The sequence below is a fragment of the Gymnoscopelus microlampas genome (genome assembly GCF_963454915.1).
Source record: "Gymnoscopelus microlampas genome assembly, chromosome: 16".
NCBI classification, from domain to species: Eukaryota; Metazoa; Chordata; class Actinopteri; order Myctophiformes; family Myctophidae; genus Gymnoscopelus; species Gymnoscopelus microlampas.
Genome location: NC_139953.1, coordinates 22,290,578 through 22,310,400, shown reverse-complemented (window position 1 = coordinate 22,310,400; position 19,823 = coordinate 22,290,578). Strand labels below are relative to the sequence as shown.

At 42.7% G+C, this 19,823-nt stretch overlaps 1 protein-coding gene across 2 annotated transcripts in view; it reads right to left on the bottom strand.

The window, feature by feature from the left end:
* Nucleotides 1-19,823, bottom strand: part of mthfd1l (methylenetetrahydrofolate dehydrogenase (NADP+ dependent) 1 like) — a 54,918-nt gene that overhangs the window by 27,864 nt on the left and 7,231 nt on the right. For both annotated transcript variants that reach the window (XM_084083402.1, XM_084083403.1), the window contains exons 9-20: nucleotides 19,740-19,807; nucleotides 18,911-19,008; nucleotides 18,326-18,499; nucleotides 15,662-15,798; nucleotides 14,529-14,575; nucleotides 13,699-13,806; nucleotides 13,328-13,402; nucleotides 12,237-12,339; nucleotides 10,809-10,885; nucleotides 8,582-8,722; nucleotides 7,225-7,293; nucleotides 395-506 (exon numbers count right to left, since the gene is read on the bottom strand). In XM_084083402.1, coding sequence (XP_083939528.1) covers nucleotides 395-506; nucleotides 7,225-7,293; nucleotides 8,582-8,722; nucleotides 10,809-10,885; nucleotides 12,237-12,339; nucleotides 13,328-13,402; nucleotides 13,699-13,806; nucleotides 14,529-14,575; nucleotides 15,662-15,798; nucleotides 18,326-18,499; nucleotides 18,911-19,008; nucleotides 19,740-19,807 — 1,209 coding nt within the window. The remainder of the gene's footprint in view (nucleotides 1-394; nucleotides 507-7,224; nucleotides 7,294-8,581; nucleotides 8,723-10,808; nucleotides 10,886-12,236; nucleotides 12,340-13,327; nucleotides 13,403-13,698; nucleotides 13,807-14,528; nucleotides 14,576-15,661; nucleotides 15,799-18,325; nucleotides 18,500-18,910; nucleotides 19,009-19,739; nucleotides 19,808-19,823) is intronic.

Genomic DNA, 19,823 nt, shown 5'->3' with positions numbered 1-19,823 from the left:
GTAGCTGTTACAAGTAAAAGGCCTAAATTAACAATTTTACTTGAATAAAAGTATTGGCATCGAAATATACTTAAAGTACCAAAGTAACACTACTAAAGCTCACAACGTGACACATTGTGAGCTTGTAGATTGGCTATTTTCAAAAAGACAAAGTATAAAATAGGGCTTAAGTGGATTTTTGTAATAACAATCAAAATCTACAAAGTAACTTGTAACTAAGGTTTCCCAAAAATTGTAGTGGAGTAAAAAGTACAATACTTGCTGAGAGGTGTAGGGGAGTAGAAATATAAAGTGTTGAAAAAGGGACATGAGTAAAAGAACCTCAAAGTACAGTACTTGAATAAATGTACTTCCACCACTGCCCCCCTACAAGCATGAACAGTGGGCCTCTTACCGACAAAGCCGTCCTGTCCGACCAGCTTCAAAGCCAGCTTGTCTGCCAGCACCGAAGAGTTGCCATGGGCGATGTTGGCGAAGGGCCCGGCATGGACAAACACCGGCGTACCCTACAACAATTAGAAGGGCACACAAACATACAGGAGGGTTTTGAAACCAACACTTTAACCCACAGCGACCCACCCAGCCAAGAATAAACATGGCCTAAGCAGTCTCTTTCATACAAACTCACATTCTGCAGTTTCAACATCTTTCAGTCATTCAGCCAAAATAAGTATTCTGCAAGTGGATGCACTTTTGGCTGGCGACGTATTTGTCTAAACAGTTGGTACAAGTTAAGAGGTACTTGAGTGGCATGCCAGTTTGACTGGTCGCCAAGCATCCTGCCCCTGCTGATTTGGATTACCTTCCCAATGGCTGGACACACACTACAAGATTTCTTCAAGTTCCAGTTCTCTTATATGTAGGCACAGATTGTACAGATACGACATTGAAGTCATACTGTGCAACTTTTTCAATTAAACAGAAGTTATTTTTGATATAATCTTTCACTGGCATGTATATTTTTTCTATATTATACTTTTTTATGTTCAACTATGACATACCCAAAATTGGGACACCAGGTTGAAAGTGGTTAACAAACTTCAGTCCAAGACCTCTAATGTAACAGCATATGCTGTTACATTAGAGGTCATCTTTTAATTTAGCTATTTTTATGTGTAATACATAACAAACATAATGGCTCAATTACTGTATATGCATGCATAACATACAGTATATTGGGAGTGAACTGAGAACAAAAGCTCACATTATTCTTATTAAAACCAGGGTACTCTGAGAAAATGCATGTTTGGTTGTGTTAACATGTTTTTCAAAAATTGTCTCTACATTAAATGTAAATGTAATAAATAAATGAAACATTTAAAAAATGTGGGTACAAAGTTTGGATAAGGCCTATCTGGAGGAACTGGCTTTCTCTGAGTACTCAGAAAGGTTTGCCAGTGTTAGTACTGGACGTCAACCTTGTTCAAAGACATTGGGAATGTGTGTCTAGCTGCCCAAGCAAGCCAAGAAGTTTAGAGAGATACCACCAGGATGAGTGTTTAAGGAACATTTCTTTAGAAGATGAAAATGGTAACGTAAAAAAGCCTAGGAATGCTGAATTTACCCATTGTTAAACTGTACGAATAATTTGAGACTGGGAGGAAGTAGGGAAGGAATGGGAAGTCCTTGCATTATTTTTTAAGCAATTGTGTAAAAGAAGGGTGAGGCGTACACACATAGCCTCACATAGCCTCTCCTATGACTAGTAAATCAGCTCTTTAACGAGGCAGTGACAAACATTGCCCATTGTCTTTGTCTTTTCCCTGTTGAAACCATTTAAAAAGGCACAGAACAAGGACAGTTATAGAGAGAAAAGGGGGTCATGTAGAAGGGGAATAAGGGAGAGCTAAAGGTCGAGAGAAAGAGAGAAAGAGTGTTGCAACATGAGGAAACCATATGAAAAACATCCTTTGGATATCCAATAAATACTGTTGCCCTTTTGTCTGTCCCCATGGAATGTGAGCTTGCGTCAAATAAAAGGTGAATTTCCATGTGCCAGTTGCGACCTCTGAACTTTTCATTTATCACTCTTTCCAAAGCTCTACATGAATCAACTCAGGCTGATGGAAAAGGACATAAAAATGTAAAAAAAAAAAAAAAAAACTGGTGTCTTTTCCATTTGGAGGAAATCAAAAGAGGAAAAGAGCGTTATGATGAACTGAGGGTGACAAAGGTTTAAAAGAAAAAAGAAAAAAAAGGTGAGAATAATGTCATCCCTTCACTCTCTCTGAGTCTGTCATCTCTACTTTTTACACTAATTGGTTGGTAAAAACACAAAATTTTATTTCACAAATTAAATGCAATGTCCCTGGTAGTAGCACCAGTCAAGCAATGTATCAGACATCGCATAGTGCTCGGAATTAACAGTTGTGTTAAAACATTAGTTTGATCAGTAGCTGGCGCGCATGCGCAGTTGCGTACTACTGTACCGTGACGCATATTACGTCATAGACCAGCGCAACTCGCGCACACGCAGTGCGCCGAGCAGCAGACAAGGCTTATATTATATGCGAGACGATGTGTGTAAAACATCCGCGGACATACGGACAGAAACACCCCTCTCTCTCGCTGTGTGTGTGTGTGTGTGTGCGTGCGAGTGTGTTTCTTTGCAAAAGAAATGAGGGGCCAAATACTTTTTTCTTTTTACATTTAAGGCCCAATATACCTACAAATTGCAATAGAACCTGTGATAGTCATTTTGCGGTCACCAGCCGCTTCTTTTCACCTGACATTGAGGGGTTGCACCAGGAGGGCATGATGTGAGGCTCAGCTTCGTAGCCTGGCCAAGCTGGACACACTGCAGATTAATCGAACCCCAGTCTCCATGGTGGTGGGCAGGAACTGTACCCCTGCACCACCCAGATAGCCCATCACTTGGCAAAATATGAAATTTACCAATGCTACTGTGTGCACTAGTCAGTAAATTTGAATAACGTCAACATGTTAGGCCTAGAGTTTGGAGAAGTTTGATGTACATTTTATGGATTGGTTCCTAACCACAATTCTAACTGTCCTTCCTGGCCTGCAAAACATGTGACATCATTGGAATGTATGACTTCTACTGTATGTGTGTGTGTGTGTGTGTGTATGCGCATACATGCATGCACACGCACACGCACACGCACACACACACACACACACACACACACACACACACACACACACACACACACACACACACAGGGGTGTAGCGCATCACTCAACAGTTATTGACACATTCGTGGAAAAAACTCAGAGCCAAGACTGGTCTGTCATTGTTACTGCCAAGTTGAAGACATTACTCATACAGTGAGTGCATTCATGTCAATGTGTCTCCCTCAGGCTATGATATACAACATACACAGGCCACCCAACAGAACACTGGTGAGTGCAAACCCAACCGAGACCCTAATATCAGCCCAGAGAAATACACTGTCCTGTCCGCTAATTTTAACAGCCACCGTAAAAGGCCCTATGACTTTGTAGACAGTGTTCAGAAACATGGAGAGCTAGAGAGTATTTTGTTCAGCATGCATCCTCCGTTTCATCACATACTGTAAATGTGCATCTTCTCATCTGCAAGTAAGCCAGCATGAACAATGTATTTTACACTGCTCAACAGTTCCTTTTGGAGTAATGGGGAGGCTACCTGTTGGGTGCTAGAAAGACCTCAGGTCCCTGTCTTGGGTCATGAGCACTGAAAACACCTTTCTATAGGATTGACAACGGATTAAGTGGCATGTTCAAGAGCACCTTGATGTTGGCCTGGCCATTGGGCATGGGAAAGAGTATTACTGATTCACTTTCCCTGCCATTTTCATTCCTGGATTCAAACCAACAAGCTGCATCTCCAACCATGCAGCTACTGTATGGCCAGCCCCATAGGCAGGATGCACCGTCCGTATGTGATCACTTCTGTGGAACTCCATGTTGTCAGGATGCTTCAAAAACACACAGAATCAATGCAGCCTGCTCCACAGACACGTACGCATGGAGCAGGATCAAGTGCTATCCATTTTCCTCCTATACTGTATCTCCTGCAGACCCTGGCTGCCCCATCTGAAACAACACGTATGCATGCGAGTCCTGCTGTGCCAACACACACACACACACACACACACACACACACACAGTCCCAATACGCATTGCTGTGTGTGCATAATGTCACTGTCGGGCAGAAACCTTGTATGCCCAAAATGGAAAAATGAACCTGTGTTCCAATGGATCTAATGTACTAATTATTTAGCCACAACTTCAAGCTCTTGTTAATCATTTTCATTGGTTAAATATGTATAAAATCCACCGACCAACGTAACCACTTACTTACCTTTTTAGCCGATCGCATTGCTACAAGCTCACAATACGTACTGTAGCAATGCGAAGCGTTGTGAGCTTGATCTGCTATTTTTCGCAACTTTTGCACAACACTCTTGTATGACAAAGAACGGCATTAATTCACAAAAAAATAAAATAATAATAATAATAATATAGAGATACAAGGTTTCTGCCAGAGAGCGATGATATACAGTAATACACACACGAGCAACAAGGGCACAGGGGGTCTAGGCTTGATGGAAAATTCTCATGGACTGCAGAGGCCTGGTCTGTCCCGATATGAGTCCCCCCGCCAGAATCACAGGAAACCCACACAGGAAGGGTCTCACAAAACACAACCGCAACGCTTCCTCCCCAAACCTAGAAAGTAACCAAATCTCTGCTGCCTCCACCCGCTCCCCACCCCTCCAAACAAATACCCAGTCTGGGTATGGGTTTCAGTCCTGCGCTCAATGGGCATGTAATCAGGTCCATTAGAAAAATGCCTGAAATGCCATTTTACTTACAACAAAAACAGCTGTCCTTAAAAGGTATAGTTCACCCCAAAAAAGAAAAAAACGATTAGTCATCCAATGGAGACTTGAATTCATGGATATTTTTTTGTTTTTGTCTCATTCCTAAGCCAATAATTTGATGACCAGTGGTTCCGGTAGGAGACACAACCCTACCGGAACCGCTGCCAGTCATCAAAGTATTGACTTAGGAATGCGACAAAAAAAAATATGGGTTGACTAATCGATAGAAATCTATAGAAAAAAAGTCATTTATGGGGTGAACTATCCCTTAAATGTGCATGACTGTAATGGCTGACATCGCGTGCACACAGTGGGACATGAACGACTCAAATCTATCCAACAGAGTGCTATTGGTTACATGATGTCCACCTACCTTTATGTGTCTGAGTTTCTCTCTCAGTATGGTAGAAGTGTTTACACTGTGGACTTAAGCATTAAAGATTAAACAGGCACCTTGGCTTGGACTGTGCAGAGAACCTCACTCCCTGTGCTGACTAAACTCCCAAGGACAGAATGACCAGATTAGACACAGTAATGACGCATTGTTACAGATACACAACAGTCTTGTTCACAGAAATGGCCAAAGAGCACATATTTCCTCTGCTTGCTGTTAAAGCCCCCGAGTAGGTTCTCGCTCCAGCAGGGAAACGCAGACCAGGACCAGATGTGCAGCCCTTTATCAGTTTAATCAATCCGTCAAATGTAAGTCCTACCCATCCCCCTCCATCACCTTAGGGTTAGGCGTTTTCTACTTGCACAGGGCCAGTCAGAGGGTCACATATGTGCGTGTGTGCGTGCATATGTATGTATGAGTGCGTGCGTGTGACTCTATGTGTGTGTCCATCCTTTCTCTAATGTTTCTGGGACAAAATGAAAAACAGATGTTCAGAGAAGCAGGCTTATGGTATGGGCCATTACTCTAAAAAACTAAAGCCATTGCTTAAGTCGATGCAATGTCAGGAGCAAAGAGTGGATGGCCCTTGGCTGACAGGTTCACCTGTTCCCAGTATACCGCTTAAATTCTATTAAGATAAAGAACCACGGGAGAAAAAGGTCCATCTATCATCTCATTTTAAAATGCTCTCTGCTAGTGGCAAGCTCAAACTTAGATACATGTTCATCAGAACATAAACACTCTTCATCAGAACATGCTGTATCAAAAGCTCTTCATCAGAACATATGAAATGCTCTGGACAAAAAAGAAAAACTAAAGTATATAGTATATTCCTTCTTCTATGGATTGGCAAAAGTATGGATGGGAAAGCATTATGGCAAATGTATTCAATATGGCTAATCCCTTCCAAGTGTCGCTTGACAAACTTTAGGTTACAAATACATCATATTTTCCTAAATGTGTTTTTTTTTTTTGCAACAAAGTATAAATTAGCCCTTAGCCACTGCGCAAAACTTACCAGCAGCAACAAAATCTAATTTGCTAGCAGCAACAAACACAAAATCCCTCCACTCAGCTCAGTTTGCGTCATTGGATTTTGTTAAATGCTTATGCTGGATTGGTAATAAGGTTAGTAGCACAGTACACATCAGAATAATGTCACAGTAAGTGCACAAGTGCTTATCCACCAATGTTAAGTATGCGGCCCATAAACTGGCTTTGATTTTTGATTCTGACATCTCCTTCAATGCTCAAGTAACAAGTGTTGTTCAAAGACTTCGAGCTGAGTAATATACTGTAGTCAGAACTAGATTTTTCCTGTCATTTGCAGACCTTGAAAAGGAAATTCATGCTTTTATTTCACCATGTTTAGACTATTGTAATTCCCTATACTCTAACTTAAAAAAACAGAATTCAGCTGCTGAAAGCTAAGTAATTCTTAGAAATGCAACCAAATCACACCTATCTTAGCTGCTCTCCACTGGTTACCTGTAAGTTTCAGGATTGATTTTAAGATTTTAAAGCCAGCCTGCAAGGACAGGCCCCTCGTTAGATTTTAGATATACTGGTTCCCTATGAGCCAGTAGCCTTAGATCCTCAGGTAGGACCCTCCTGGTTGTTCCTAAAACTCACCTCAATACTCAGGGTGATCAAGCTTTTGTGGCCCGGGCACATAGGCTTTGGAATGCCCTACCTGAGGGGCTAAGGCTAGCAAAATCAGTGTTATATTTTAAATCACTTTTGAAACATAATTTGAGTTTAAGTACGCTAAGTTATTTTCTTACTGTATTAATCAATCTATTAATGTTTAATCTTCTTACTTTTCTGTTTTATCTATTCATGATTATCTTGCTGCTCTTTTTACCTTGTTCTGTAAACCATGTTGTAACTCTGTTTGGAAAAAAACACTATACAAATAAATTAATTATCCTTATCATTAAGTGCGTAAGTAGGTTAGTAGTTACAGTAGTAGGGCTGTGTGGACAAGTAGGTAGGACTCACTTCAAGTGTCTGCATCAGCGTGGGCTTGATGGCATCTTTCATCAACACTGTCAGAGCTCCACTCACACCCTGAGAGAGAGAGAGAGAGAGAGAGGGGGGGGGGGGGAGAAGAAGAATGGAGGTGGAGTGGATTATAAGCACTGATATACTAGATCTCTAATATGTTATGAGTACTAATATTCAACAGTAACTTGTACTCCTGGGTCACAACTACTAATTTGCCCTTCAATGTGAACCCATTTGCAGCCCCCCCCCCCGCTATTGTTTTAACTGTCCCCTCCCTCAAATGTGTAATGTCAGTTGTCTCGTCACACCCAAACACACACGCACACGCACACACACACACACACACACACACACACACACACACACACATTCCCATCTGGGAAACCCTGAGGGGTGGTGATGTTTTCCCATGCTGGCTAATCAGTAAAGCTAATGTAACAGTATAGGGGGATCCTCCTCTACGATTCTGAAACAACACAGACCATGGCCATGTGTGGGAAACCAGAGCCAGCTGGGTCCGCGGTTGGGCCTGAAGAGCACCTGGGTAGACATTGTGGAGGTTAAAAAGAAGCCTCACAGGATCATGCTCGCAGAATCTGCTGAGAGGCGCGGAGAAACTCTGCTTAACCTCCATAATGTCAAATTGCTCCAAGAGGAGGCATGCTGTCTGTGGAGGTATAGGGGTGATGTATGCATGGTGGACGTTTCCCATCCTGCTGGCATGCAGCTCTTTTCGACTACAAGAAGTAAGGGACACGTGCCATGCCATGTAACGTATTTCACAGGTTCAGAATTTGTTTCCCGGCGCTACGGCTCTGTTTCAGATAAGATTCTCAGAACCTAATTTCAGCCGGCTCAGGAGATTGTACCAACCTGAGCTCTGGGAACCCATGGAGGAGGAGCAAGCAGTGCCGTTGCTCTGGATTGGTTAAGCCGAGGTGACGACACTGCAACCAGATGCTTGAGCAACACAACACTGTCATTTTTTATGTGTGGCTCTGCAGGAGGCTAGCGTCTATGAGACGGTCGGTCTGTGTGTTTACCCGTGTGTCTTTATCTGGAGCTAATCTCGTAAACCATAGACCGATCAGCTGCAATTTATTTTTTCACGTTTCATAGTTTTTGTAATATTTAACTTAAATTTCATACTATACTTACACGCTCATAATAGAAGTCAACAGGGCTCAGATCAGACTGAAACCTTGCTCAAATTTGGATTCATAGTCATAGATATCTCATAGACGACTGACATCACAGGGTAAATGATTGTCAGAGTCACTCAGAGAGTTAAACCACCATCCACACAACCACTGAGACTGAAAGTCCACAAACAAACAAACAAACAACACACCAGGTCCTCTGCAGTGACGGGCTGTCCTGAGCGGCTGGTGCCCACCACCATGCGGGCTAGTCTGTCTCTCATGTCCTCCAGGCCATCGGTCAGAGCCAGGATGGCCATGATCTCACTGGCCACTGCAATGTCAAACCCAGTCTGAAAAAACAAGGAAAACAAAGACATACGTGTTACATATTGGCAGGGTGAGAAGACCCCCCCCCCCAAAATAGTCTAAAAGCCCCAAACAATTTTACTGCTCCTTACACTCACATGACCTGAGTGGTATGAACCGACTGAATGTGCGTAGAACCCCACGCTTGCCCATTCAAATTTAAGATACCTTTTTACGATAACATTTTGTTTTATTCATTTTCAAAACAAAATCTGAAAACAGAAACAATGTTGAGGTATCTTGTGTACGAGTAATGTGTATGCAAGTAATAACAAACTCATGGGATCGCTTTGTCAAACAAAGTTGTCTTGTGTTGAGAGAACATCAGTATGTCACATTTCGTTAATATCTCTTTATGTAAGGGTCGGGAGGTGGCTTATTGTCGGTATCAGCCGAGTAACACGCAGGAGTCTGTCCCTGTTACAATGCGCTAGACCCCTGGGAGATGGATTGCTGAGGTGGAGCGCCACACCTATCCTCAGCTCCCAGTACTTACCGCACGACTTGCCGCACCCAAGCCGTGCTACTCATGCGCTGAGTTGGCGGTGCCCGGGATTCGAACCCATGACCTTTTGGTCTGAAGGCGAGAGCTCTACCGACTGAGCTACCCGGACACAATATGTAAACTATGAGAGGAAAGATGACGAGAGAGAGAGAGAAAAACTTGAGAGAAAGATTGTGTGTGTGTGTGTGTGTGTGTGTGTGTAGCTTTTTATTAGAGACCTTTTGCTAACAGAAGCCACTTGGGTACACACAGAAACACTGGTACGCTGATATGTCAACACACACCCAGTAAACCCAAAACAGTTGGACGGATGCAAGCAGGCCAAGACCAACTTTTTTTCCCCCTCCAAGACAGTGAATCATAAACATTCAGACACACACATATACACACCCATATGGAAAAAAGGAAAATTGGTGCGCTCGGTCCAAAAGGACATATGCTTCATGGCCTAGTTGTGGAAGGGTGTGTGTGTGTGTGTGGGGGGGGGGGTATTGACAGTTGGTCACTGAGGAGTATGGGAAGCCATTTTAACATGACACATAACACAAACTACACAACAGCCAATAGGAACCATGACACATTTATTCCCAGTCCCAGTGATCAGTCCCTGAGGGACTATGGTGTATCTGGCTCTAGGAGGAGGTGGAGAGGATAACTGTAACAGAGGGGAAGAATGGACAAAAGGATGGAGCTAAATGTAAGCATATGGCAGGCTTATGGTGTGTGTGTGTGTGTGTGTGTGTGTGTGTGTGTGTGTGTGTGTGTGTGTGTGTGTGTGTGTGTTGTGTGTGTGTGTGTGTGTGTGTGTGTGTGTGTGTGTGGTAAGGGGGGGGGTTGTATTTTTTCTCCTTCTTTAAACATTTGCTTTCACTTAGGCCCACTCGTTTCCCAGTGAGGTGAAGTGTTTATTTGCAGGATTTCATTTAGCTGTCATTACTACTGACATGGGTGAAATACCACCAGGCTTAATTGTGTGTGTGTGTGTGTGTGTGTGTGTGTGTGTGTGTGTGTGTGTGTGTGTGTGTGTGTGTGTGTGTGTGTGTGTGTGTGTGTGTGTGTGTGTGTGTGTGTGTGTGTGTGTGTGTGTGTGTGTGTGTGTGTGTGTGTGTGTGAGAACATGTGCTTTCTATGTATGCATAAAACAATAATCATTTTAAGGCCACCTCAACACTGTGTGCGCCCAAGAGGTTTGCACCAATATTGATAACATTTCATGCGGCTAAAGGTTTCGTTTCAAGTCAAATAGGTCGTAAATTCCTCAGTTACGACCATTACAGCTGGCTGGGAATAATTAGCTGGTGGAGATATGTGCTGATTTCCCACCAAGAAAAGCCTGCATAATTATGTCCATAATGTGAAATATTTGCAATGGCCAATTGAATGCGATATATTCTGAATGATGGATGCTTTGAATCAAGCATATTTAGTTTTTCATCGAAATACACTAAGTGTGGTTATCGTTGGTGCGCAAGAAAAATGAAGAAAACATACAGACAGGCAGATACAGTATGTGGAGGAATTATGTTTGGAAAGGCCCGGTTGTTCCTGACGTAGAGCCAACATACCTCTCTCATCTGTCCTTTCTCGGTGCTCGCCTGCCCCACTGTGATCTTCCTCAGAAAGCGGTCATTGGTGTCAACAACTGAAGAGAGGAAGATAAACCAACCAATCATTTTTTTTATAGTTTTAGATTTGCCTGCTTGACATTTTGTGATTTTTAAACTGCCATAAAGAAGCCAGTTTCCTTGAATGAGGCCCAAAAAGAAACAGTAAGCATGGTGGATTCTAGTACCTCTGGACACAATGGGGGATTGACAGCTTTACGGCATGGAGTATGACAGACTGTAAAGATCCATTTGGACACGTGTTGTAAAAACAGATCAAACTGCACATGTATGGGCTTGTAAATGACCGCACGCATGCAAACACTTAGGAGCATAGAGCCAATAAACTGACAAGCGTGATCTTTGTCTCTTATTGTGAGTAGGTGTTGACGTACTCAAAGTCCTTAAGCTTGAGGGCATTTACTACTGTACTTCTCCTCACTTGTCGGTCGGGTCTCTCCATCATAAGTAGTGAGGGATTGGTTAAACTGTGGTTATTCTGCGGTTAGTGATCTGCGGAGACCTCCGAAAAACCACAGGAGTCAAACACTGTCCCAATGTTGGTTCAATGTAACGGATGGAAAGATGAGGGTGAAAAAAGAAACCTAGGTTGTTTCACGCTTAAAGGAAAACAGACTTTCTGAGAATCTACACACTCACAGCTCACAGAACAGACACCCACCACACGTGAATAGACATTTGAACACACACATGCACAAAGTTAGGTGCATGTGTGTTTTAGGTTGGTTAAATGTGTTTTTAATCTCCAAGGTTCCTCTCTTAAATGTGCCCTGCAGAGACATTGGGGTAAATACCCCATCAGTCATAGCAACACCCTGGCTGGTCCGTCTCACTGACAGCCTAAAAACAACATAGCTTCCACTGCGGTTAACCCCCGTCCCCCCAAGACCCTCGCGCCACACCCACAATCATCAACCCCAGGGCTACAACTCCTTTACATCAGACATCATTGACTATGAGTGGAGGGGTTAAAGTGGAGTAGAAGCATGATTTCCCATTGAGAACTCTCAGAATGTGTTAATGGTGGCTAGCCATTTTTAGAAGTAATCAAATGCATTTCTTTCATACAAAAGATATTAATCTGCTTTTCCTTTGGCACAGACCATCTACTGTGATAGGTAATTGTAACCATCAGGAACTCTTACAAAGTACTAAAGAACCATGTTTCGAACTGACTTTGCGGACTCGCAGGATGTTTTGGTGAGGTCATGTTGGTAACTGTCAATGTTTTATTTCAACAAAGCAGTGAAAGTTGAAATTCAATGGAATTCCCCTTAATTGCTATTATTTCAGCCAGTCTCAATGTTGTTGACGGCAACCAGGAATGAGAAAGAGAGAGAGAGAGAATTCCAGTGATTCCACTCCTACCTCTCTGCCAGGTGACCTTGGAGGGGTCAAGGTCGAGGCGGACGAAGGAGCTGACCTCCTGGGGCGTGAGAGAGCTGGGATCTGTTTTATTGATGCCCAGCCGCTGAAAAGGGAGAGGGAGAGAGACAGAGAATGTACTGTACATGTTTTGTATCATGGGTGGTTTGGGTTCTCCTATGGTTTGTCTTATGTTGATCCTACAAGAGATTGTAAAATGTATTTGTAGTGTATACTTCATTACTCTAAAAACAATACATCTTGACTCTCTTTTGCCTTTGAGTAAATCCTAAGGCCTGAGTTATAAGCTCTCAACTGCCGTGCGCTGAAATAGTAGATCTACAAGCTCACAACGCAACACATGGTGAGCTTGTGTAGATCATCTATTTTCAGTGTGTGTTACACCCGTGCACAACTAAGGCTATCTCAGGCTCAATGTTTTCCTGAATCCTTCTAGCACCAGTGGTATTTTCCTTGCTGCGGCAGCCCACCACCGATGAATGAACATAGAGCAAACACTGAGGAGGATGCAGGAAGAAAAGGCCGCTGACCAACCATGCTTGATAAACTCCCTGCGAAGTTCAAAAGGTTCACTGTGAGAGCTCTGTTTAGAAACGAATGACTCTCCTTATCTTTCACTCAATCCCTTCAGACCAATAAATATTTTACACGCCTGTGAACTCCTCAACTCAGCAGCAAGACTCAGACGTTAATGCGTGTTTGTGTGGGTGCTGCTTTATGAAAGACCTCAGCCTTACCTCCAAACTCCATAACATTTGCTGAATTTTATTTGTTATGACTTAACATCAGGCATTCTGGTATCAACACTCAATAAATTGCCTTGCTGACCATCGCATAAACAGATATGAAGTCTGACGAATAAACATGCAAGTGTTTGGAGGTAGGGAGATGGATATGAGAGAATGTGGATAATAGCTTAGAAAGAGACGTGTTTACTGATGTCCCCTAGTGGACAATTTGAACGAAGAAAGAAGCAACAAAACTATGTGCCTGCGTGAACTAGTTAACGGTTGTTGACAGCCTCAGTTCTCAGGCACTCTGCTATGTTTATTGAGACACGGAGGATGACTTACATGTAGCCTGGCAATCTGTATAGGAGAGAATCGCCTGACACCATTCACAGAGGGAACCAGTCTATTGTATAAGGCCTGGTAGGGGAACAAAAAAGAAAAAGAAAAATTCAGATTTCATAATGGTCATACATTGTCTAATATAAGACTGAAATTGTGACTTTGCATTACACTCATTGTGACACTAAAAACCATGCTGTGACATTGATGGATTAGTAATGAAGGACCTTCGCTAACCCCTGAACATGCAATGACCTCACAATGAGACAATGTAAGCATTTTCTTCAGGCGTGTTGTAAAGCAGACCCAGATATTTTCATGTATACAGTGTAGTGTCAAAATGAACAAAGTGCTGACACCACTGTGATTGTCACCTTGTCTGATTGGGTCGCCTCGTGGAGCATCCTGGCATCAATGGCAGCTGCTGTCAGGTTATTGGCTGCTGTGATGGCGTGAATGTCCCCTGTCAGGTGGAGGTTGAACTGGAGGGGGGTGGGCAGAGTGTACAAACAGAGACAGAGAGGGCAAGGGGATAGACACGAAAGAATAATCAAAGCGTTATATATTTGTAAATTGTAATTGAGTGTAAGGGATTAAAGTTCTGTGGTTTTGTGTGGACAGACCGCAACGTTTGGCCTTGCATATTAAGTCTGGCCTCAAATAATAAAATACATCTCCTAGGGATTTGTCTTTGTGTCATAGGACTGTGAAAATATTATGACATACCCCATTTATTTATCAAGAGAAAAGAAAACAGTCCCCCTTTTTTGTTTAAAAGGCCATGAAAACACCACAGGAGTGCATTTGGGAGGTAGAGCAGGGAAAAGAGTGAAATGAAGAGCAGGTGTTTTGGTACGAGACAGGGTGGCTTGCCTTATCACAACCCCTGTCTCTGGAGCTTTGAAACTGCTCTCCATCCCTCCTCCCCTCACTTCATGGACACTAGCTTTAGTCAGGACTGTAATGCTACAACTCCACTCTGTGTGTGTGTATGTGTGTGTGTGTGTGTGTGTGTGTGTGTGTGTGTGTGTGTGTGTGTGTGTGTGTGTGTGTGTGTGTGTGTGTGTGTGTGTGTGTGTGTGTGTGTGTGTATAGTATTGGTGTGTGCGCACACGTCTGAATGCATCTCTGCATGTTTTCAAGGCCTTTGAAGCCTGTGCATGTCCAGCTGAGAGATCGGTGAGGGTCTGTCTCAGTGTCTTACCTCCTCCATAGGGATGACCTGGGCATATCCCCCTCCCGCGGCTCCCCCTAGGTACAGAGACAAGAGGCAGCGCCGTCAGACAGAGACAATGGGACGGGGGGGGGGGGGGGGGGGGCGTACACAGAGCAATGCTGAGCAGTGGACTTTGAGTGAACCGCCCCACCCTGTTACAAACCGTAGTGGGCTGTGAAATTTTAGCCTCACACTGACAAACCCAGCTCTGGGCCAGGTTATTTGATACATTCCAGATTGCTGACTCTGTCCCTTGTCCGTGGCCCTTTTCCATTCTCCACCCAAAACGTTTAATAGGAAAACAAAACAAAATGTAGAGTTTTGCAGAGAAAAAAACACAGAAGCCAACCGGGTGCTCAAAGGAGATAAAAGTCTAAAAACTATGCTGAAGATCAGCGGGAATGCAGGCTTAAAAAAGAAGAGGAGATCCGAGCACTCCAAAAAGTGGAGGAGAGGAGATAGAGTTAAAACAAACTTTAATTTATAAAAGAAGTTTCAACCAATTACGGTCTTCATCAGGGAAAATGTAGAGTTTCTTTCCTAAATGATTTGTGCCACCAAGCTACCCTGTAACTTGTTGACTAAGGCTTGTGCCAATTACTCTGGATAAGAGCGGCGTACTAATATTACCCTATATTAAAATTGGCTACTGGGAGGGCTGGCCGGCCAGCAGACCGTTATGGTTATGTCTGAGTCACTCTCACTCAGACATAACCATAAACAAACCCGATACGCCCCCTTTACATAGCATGTCACTATGACTCAGACCATAAACAAACCCGATACGCCCATATATAGGCATGTCACTATGACTCGGACATAGCCATAAACAAACCCTATATATATATATATATATATACACACACACAGGGATACAGATGTACATATATGGGCACAAAAGGGACACAGACAGACGGGTACAACGGGTACTCTGACAAAGCCCCCGGCACTATGACACTAGATAAGTCCTAACCTCTAGTATTATTTTAAAGGAAATGACATCAGGCTCAAATATTTTAAGCATGTAGTACAATGTAACAGAATATAAGAATCATGTTAGAGTGTTAAGTGCTTGATGAAGACATTTCATTCACACAAGCATCTGCTTCTCCATTGCTGACCTTTAACTCCAAAGGTGGGTCCCTGGGAGGGTTGCCGGAGACAAGCAAAGGAGTTGAGCTTGAGGTGGGCAGACATGGCCTGGACTAGTCCGATGGTCACAGTGCTTTTGCCCTCACCCAGTGGAGTGGGCGTGATACTACAACAAGAGAGAAACATTATGATTGATTGATTTTATTTATGCACTAAAAGGTGCCCAGCCCAGGATGTGGATACTACATTATAATCATTGCATAGGTGTATACTATGATAGACAAAACAAAAATTTAACACTGTTTTACAAACTCCAAACAAAACATTCTGGGGGTTTTCACATGCGTTACAAATAAAATCTGCCAAAAAGAAAGTATCTTTCCTAAAACATAATTCAAGTCTTTCATGGTCACCTAAATCAAATAGATGATGTGTGTGTGTGTGTGTGTGTGTGTGTGTGTGTGTGTGTGTGTGTGTGTGTGTGTGTGTGTGTGTGTGTGTGTGTGTGTGTGTGTGTGTGTGTGTGTGTGTGTGTGTGTGTGTGTGTGTGTGTGTGTGTACGTGTGCGTGTGCGTGTGCGTGTGCGTGTGTGTGTATTCTATAATCAATAGTATTCCACTCAAAAGTCCAAATTACATTTAGTTTGTGTCTAGGACAATCAGGAGCCATTACTTTAAATAAACAAATCATGGATTGTGCCCAAAGGGATGCTCTGAGATGGCAGAAAGAATATACTAAATAAATAAGGGAGAAAGGGGGGACAAGCAAGGAACACCAAAAGGAGAAGAATGCTTTGATGGGCAAGAGACACTTTTAGTAAGAATCTTTTCTCCCTTTACTCTCTCTCCCTCCCTCCACCTCTCTTTCTAGTAGACATGTCCCCTTGGCAGCAGGGCTCAAAGGCATGCCTGCTGCTGGCTATAATTGAAGGGGCCCCTCGCCTCCACTGGGAATCAAGTTGGTTCCTTAGAGAACGCTGTGTGCGTGGTGTGCGTGGTGTGCGTTGTGTGCGTGTGTGTCTGATTGAGTGCCTCTGTCTGTGTGTAAGAAAGTGAGTGGAAGACAGAAGGAAAGAGGAAGGTACATTAGTGTTACATGAAAGCGTGTGCAAGGTAATTGAAAACCAAGTTTAGGCAACACATGGCTTATAGAAAACAGAAAAGGTAAAGTGAGAGTGTTTCCATTTCAGTCCTGCCTCTCTGTGTGGACAGAGGCACACACACGAAAGGAGTCAGTTGTGCTTAGCCTGCTCATCAACAATTCACACACATCCTTCAAAGAGGGGCCCTAGCCTTGCTGTCAACCACCACCACACTCTCGCTGCCGTTATAAGATGGAAAGAAAATTCTACACAAAACAGAATCAATACTATAATCAAAAATACTATTTCACTCTCTTGCCCAAAAAGATAGGAAGACAGTAAAAGCAAATCTCTGTAGTGAATTATTTGAAAGGGCTAACCAAACATGCAGCCCACTACTTGAGCCAGTAAAGTAAAACATCTCTATTCTAACCCAGGGGTAGACATTAAAGAAATTTGTCTTTTGAAGATTACTGGCCCCACCATTGTAACTACTGGTCCAAGAACATTACTTTTGAATTGACAAAGAAGAGTCAAGAATTGACTCTCGCAATGAGGGGCGCTCATGGACTGCTATAATTAACAAGACAATTTCACAAAACCATTACATAACACCAGTACCACAGAACAATAATGTGAAATTAGATGTTACAGACTTACGGTTAGGGCTATGTTGTAATTTTTCAAAGTTCAAATGAACAGACTAACAATTGTTATAGGATGGATGTCAATGTTTGTGATGAACCTATATTTGGCAGAGTAATACAGGAGGATGCAACGTTAGTCAAAAGAAGAATGCTGGGATGGCTGAGAAAAGATGTCCTAAGTAGTGGCGAAGACACCAAATAGCCAAATAAGGGAAAAAAATCTATAAGACAGACAGAAAGGCAGTTACTCAAATAATTGTTCAGCAATTATTCAGGGTCCAAAGTGCCCTTGTAAATGGAGCACACTGCAAATGACCTGCAATTCAAATACTGTATCTTACCTCAGGTGATTTCAAGCATGGATAATGGGCCTCTTTTCAAAGTTAAAGGGGTTTCACTTCATAACTTATTTCAAAAATATATACAAATAATATATATGAATTATTTTGAAAATTCAATTAATGAAAAAGGTAACTGAAAAAACATGGCCTTAGAAGGACTATATCAGTCACTGGAACCAGGGACATGCGTTTTCAGTCTAACATGGTTAAAATTGGGTTTGAATTTTATTGGGTTTCAATGGGAAAAAATAATATCTTAACTAAATATTGAATGAAGCTACTTAAAAATTGTGATTAGAAAAAAATTATGATAATCCAGAGTAGACGTTAAAATGAGCCCAGAAGTGTTTTAAAGTGAAATACCCCTTTAAATGACTCTTTCTGATACTCTGTCCGGTAGTCAAAAGATTACTGTTAGTAACAGTTCTGCTGCATTCAGTTATGTGAGTCATGTGCTTCTTGCTGATTATATGGCATACTGAGTACTGACATGTGAACAAGCTGCTACATGTAAAAATTCCTTTTTGTTTTTGTATACAAAACTCTCAGTGTAAAACGGACATTGCTCACAGTGGGGCTACCCACATAAATAAAGGACTCAGTGAACCGCTATGTCAGACTTACCCAGCCACCAGCACGTATTTCCCATCGGGCTGGTCCTCAAGGCGGTCTAAAAGGGAGAGTCGGACCTTAGCCTTGGCCCTACCATACGCCTCCAGCTCCTCAGGCAGCAGGCCGATCTCCTCAGCCAGCTGGTCTACTGGCTTAGGGACCTGGGCTCTGGAAATCGCTATGTCACTGCAGGAACAAAGACAAAACAACATGGCAGTTCAATGGGATATAGTAATATGGATGTACGTATACATTTGAATATGTCACGAAAGAAAGTTAACAATTTGACACCCCCTAGTTTGACACACCAATGCACTCAGTGCCTTTCATTGAGAGACGTAAGCCAAAACATTCTGCATAAGATCGTAGCTTGTATGCCACCGGGCAACGGTACAGAACAGTTAATACTAATTAATACTAACTAGTATAAGTAATACTAAACATAATGAATGACACTGACGTGGTATTATTTGTTTTGAAAATTACATCATTGACAACTATGAGCACATGCACATACTGTGCGGGTCAGTCTGTAAAATGGTACAGGGGAGACCTTATGCATATGAGCTTCAGGCAGGGGTAGTCCATTACACATACCTTGGTACAGGGGAAAGGGGCTGCAGCTTTAGGCTCCGCAGCCTCCATGCTCTGTACTGCTGCTCCTGGAGCCACCGGCAGCTGCTACGCACCACGTTCTGGTAAAGAGGCAGGGAGAACAGACAGGAGAAGACAGAAAGAGACACGGATCATTTAGACAATGGTCCATCTGTACACTCTTCAGAGTTAAATTAACACTGAGGATTTTACTGTCGTAGGGAAAAACTACAAACAACAAAAAACAATGCATACAGTAAGTGAACACAAAAGTAGCATTGGCCGCAATGAGCATAACTTTCCGGGTCGCAGACAACTTTAATGATTTCAAACGTGATTGCCTCATGATGTTTCTGTGGTGTTGAGCAGGTTAAGGTGCCGTCTCGGGTGGTAACATTGACAATTTGTTTGCCCATCTAAATACTGCACTCTAATTAGCAGTATGACATGGCAATGTTTTATGGATATGTATATTCTGAGAGGTGTGGGTGTAAATAGTTCTAATTGACACCCGTGTTCTCACACTGGCATGTGTTTTCTTGTAATGCATCTGATTATCTGATTACCATGCTACCGTATATGAATTAAAAATATATATATATTATGACTCTTCATAATTTCCTACCATGTATGCCTCACGGTCTACGACCGAAACATTGCATTAAATGTTTGAAGTTTTAAGCAAGCTGCAGCAGTGTGCAGAACTCAAACCTAGACTACAAATTTATTTCCAGGAGTGCAAAAGTTACTTATTTAAACATAAAGTTCAGAAAGCAGTCAGCCAAGTTGACACAAGATGGTAAGAAAACAAGTAACAGGCCAAGAGACACACCTGCATTCTGTATGCTGCAGAGAGGTGGGCCGTGCCAGAGTTGGAGAGCATCTCAACAGCATGTTCATCTAGGACAGGATACTG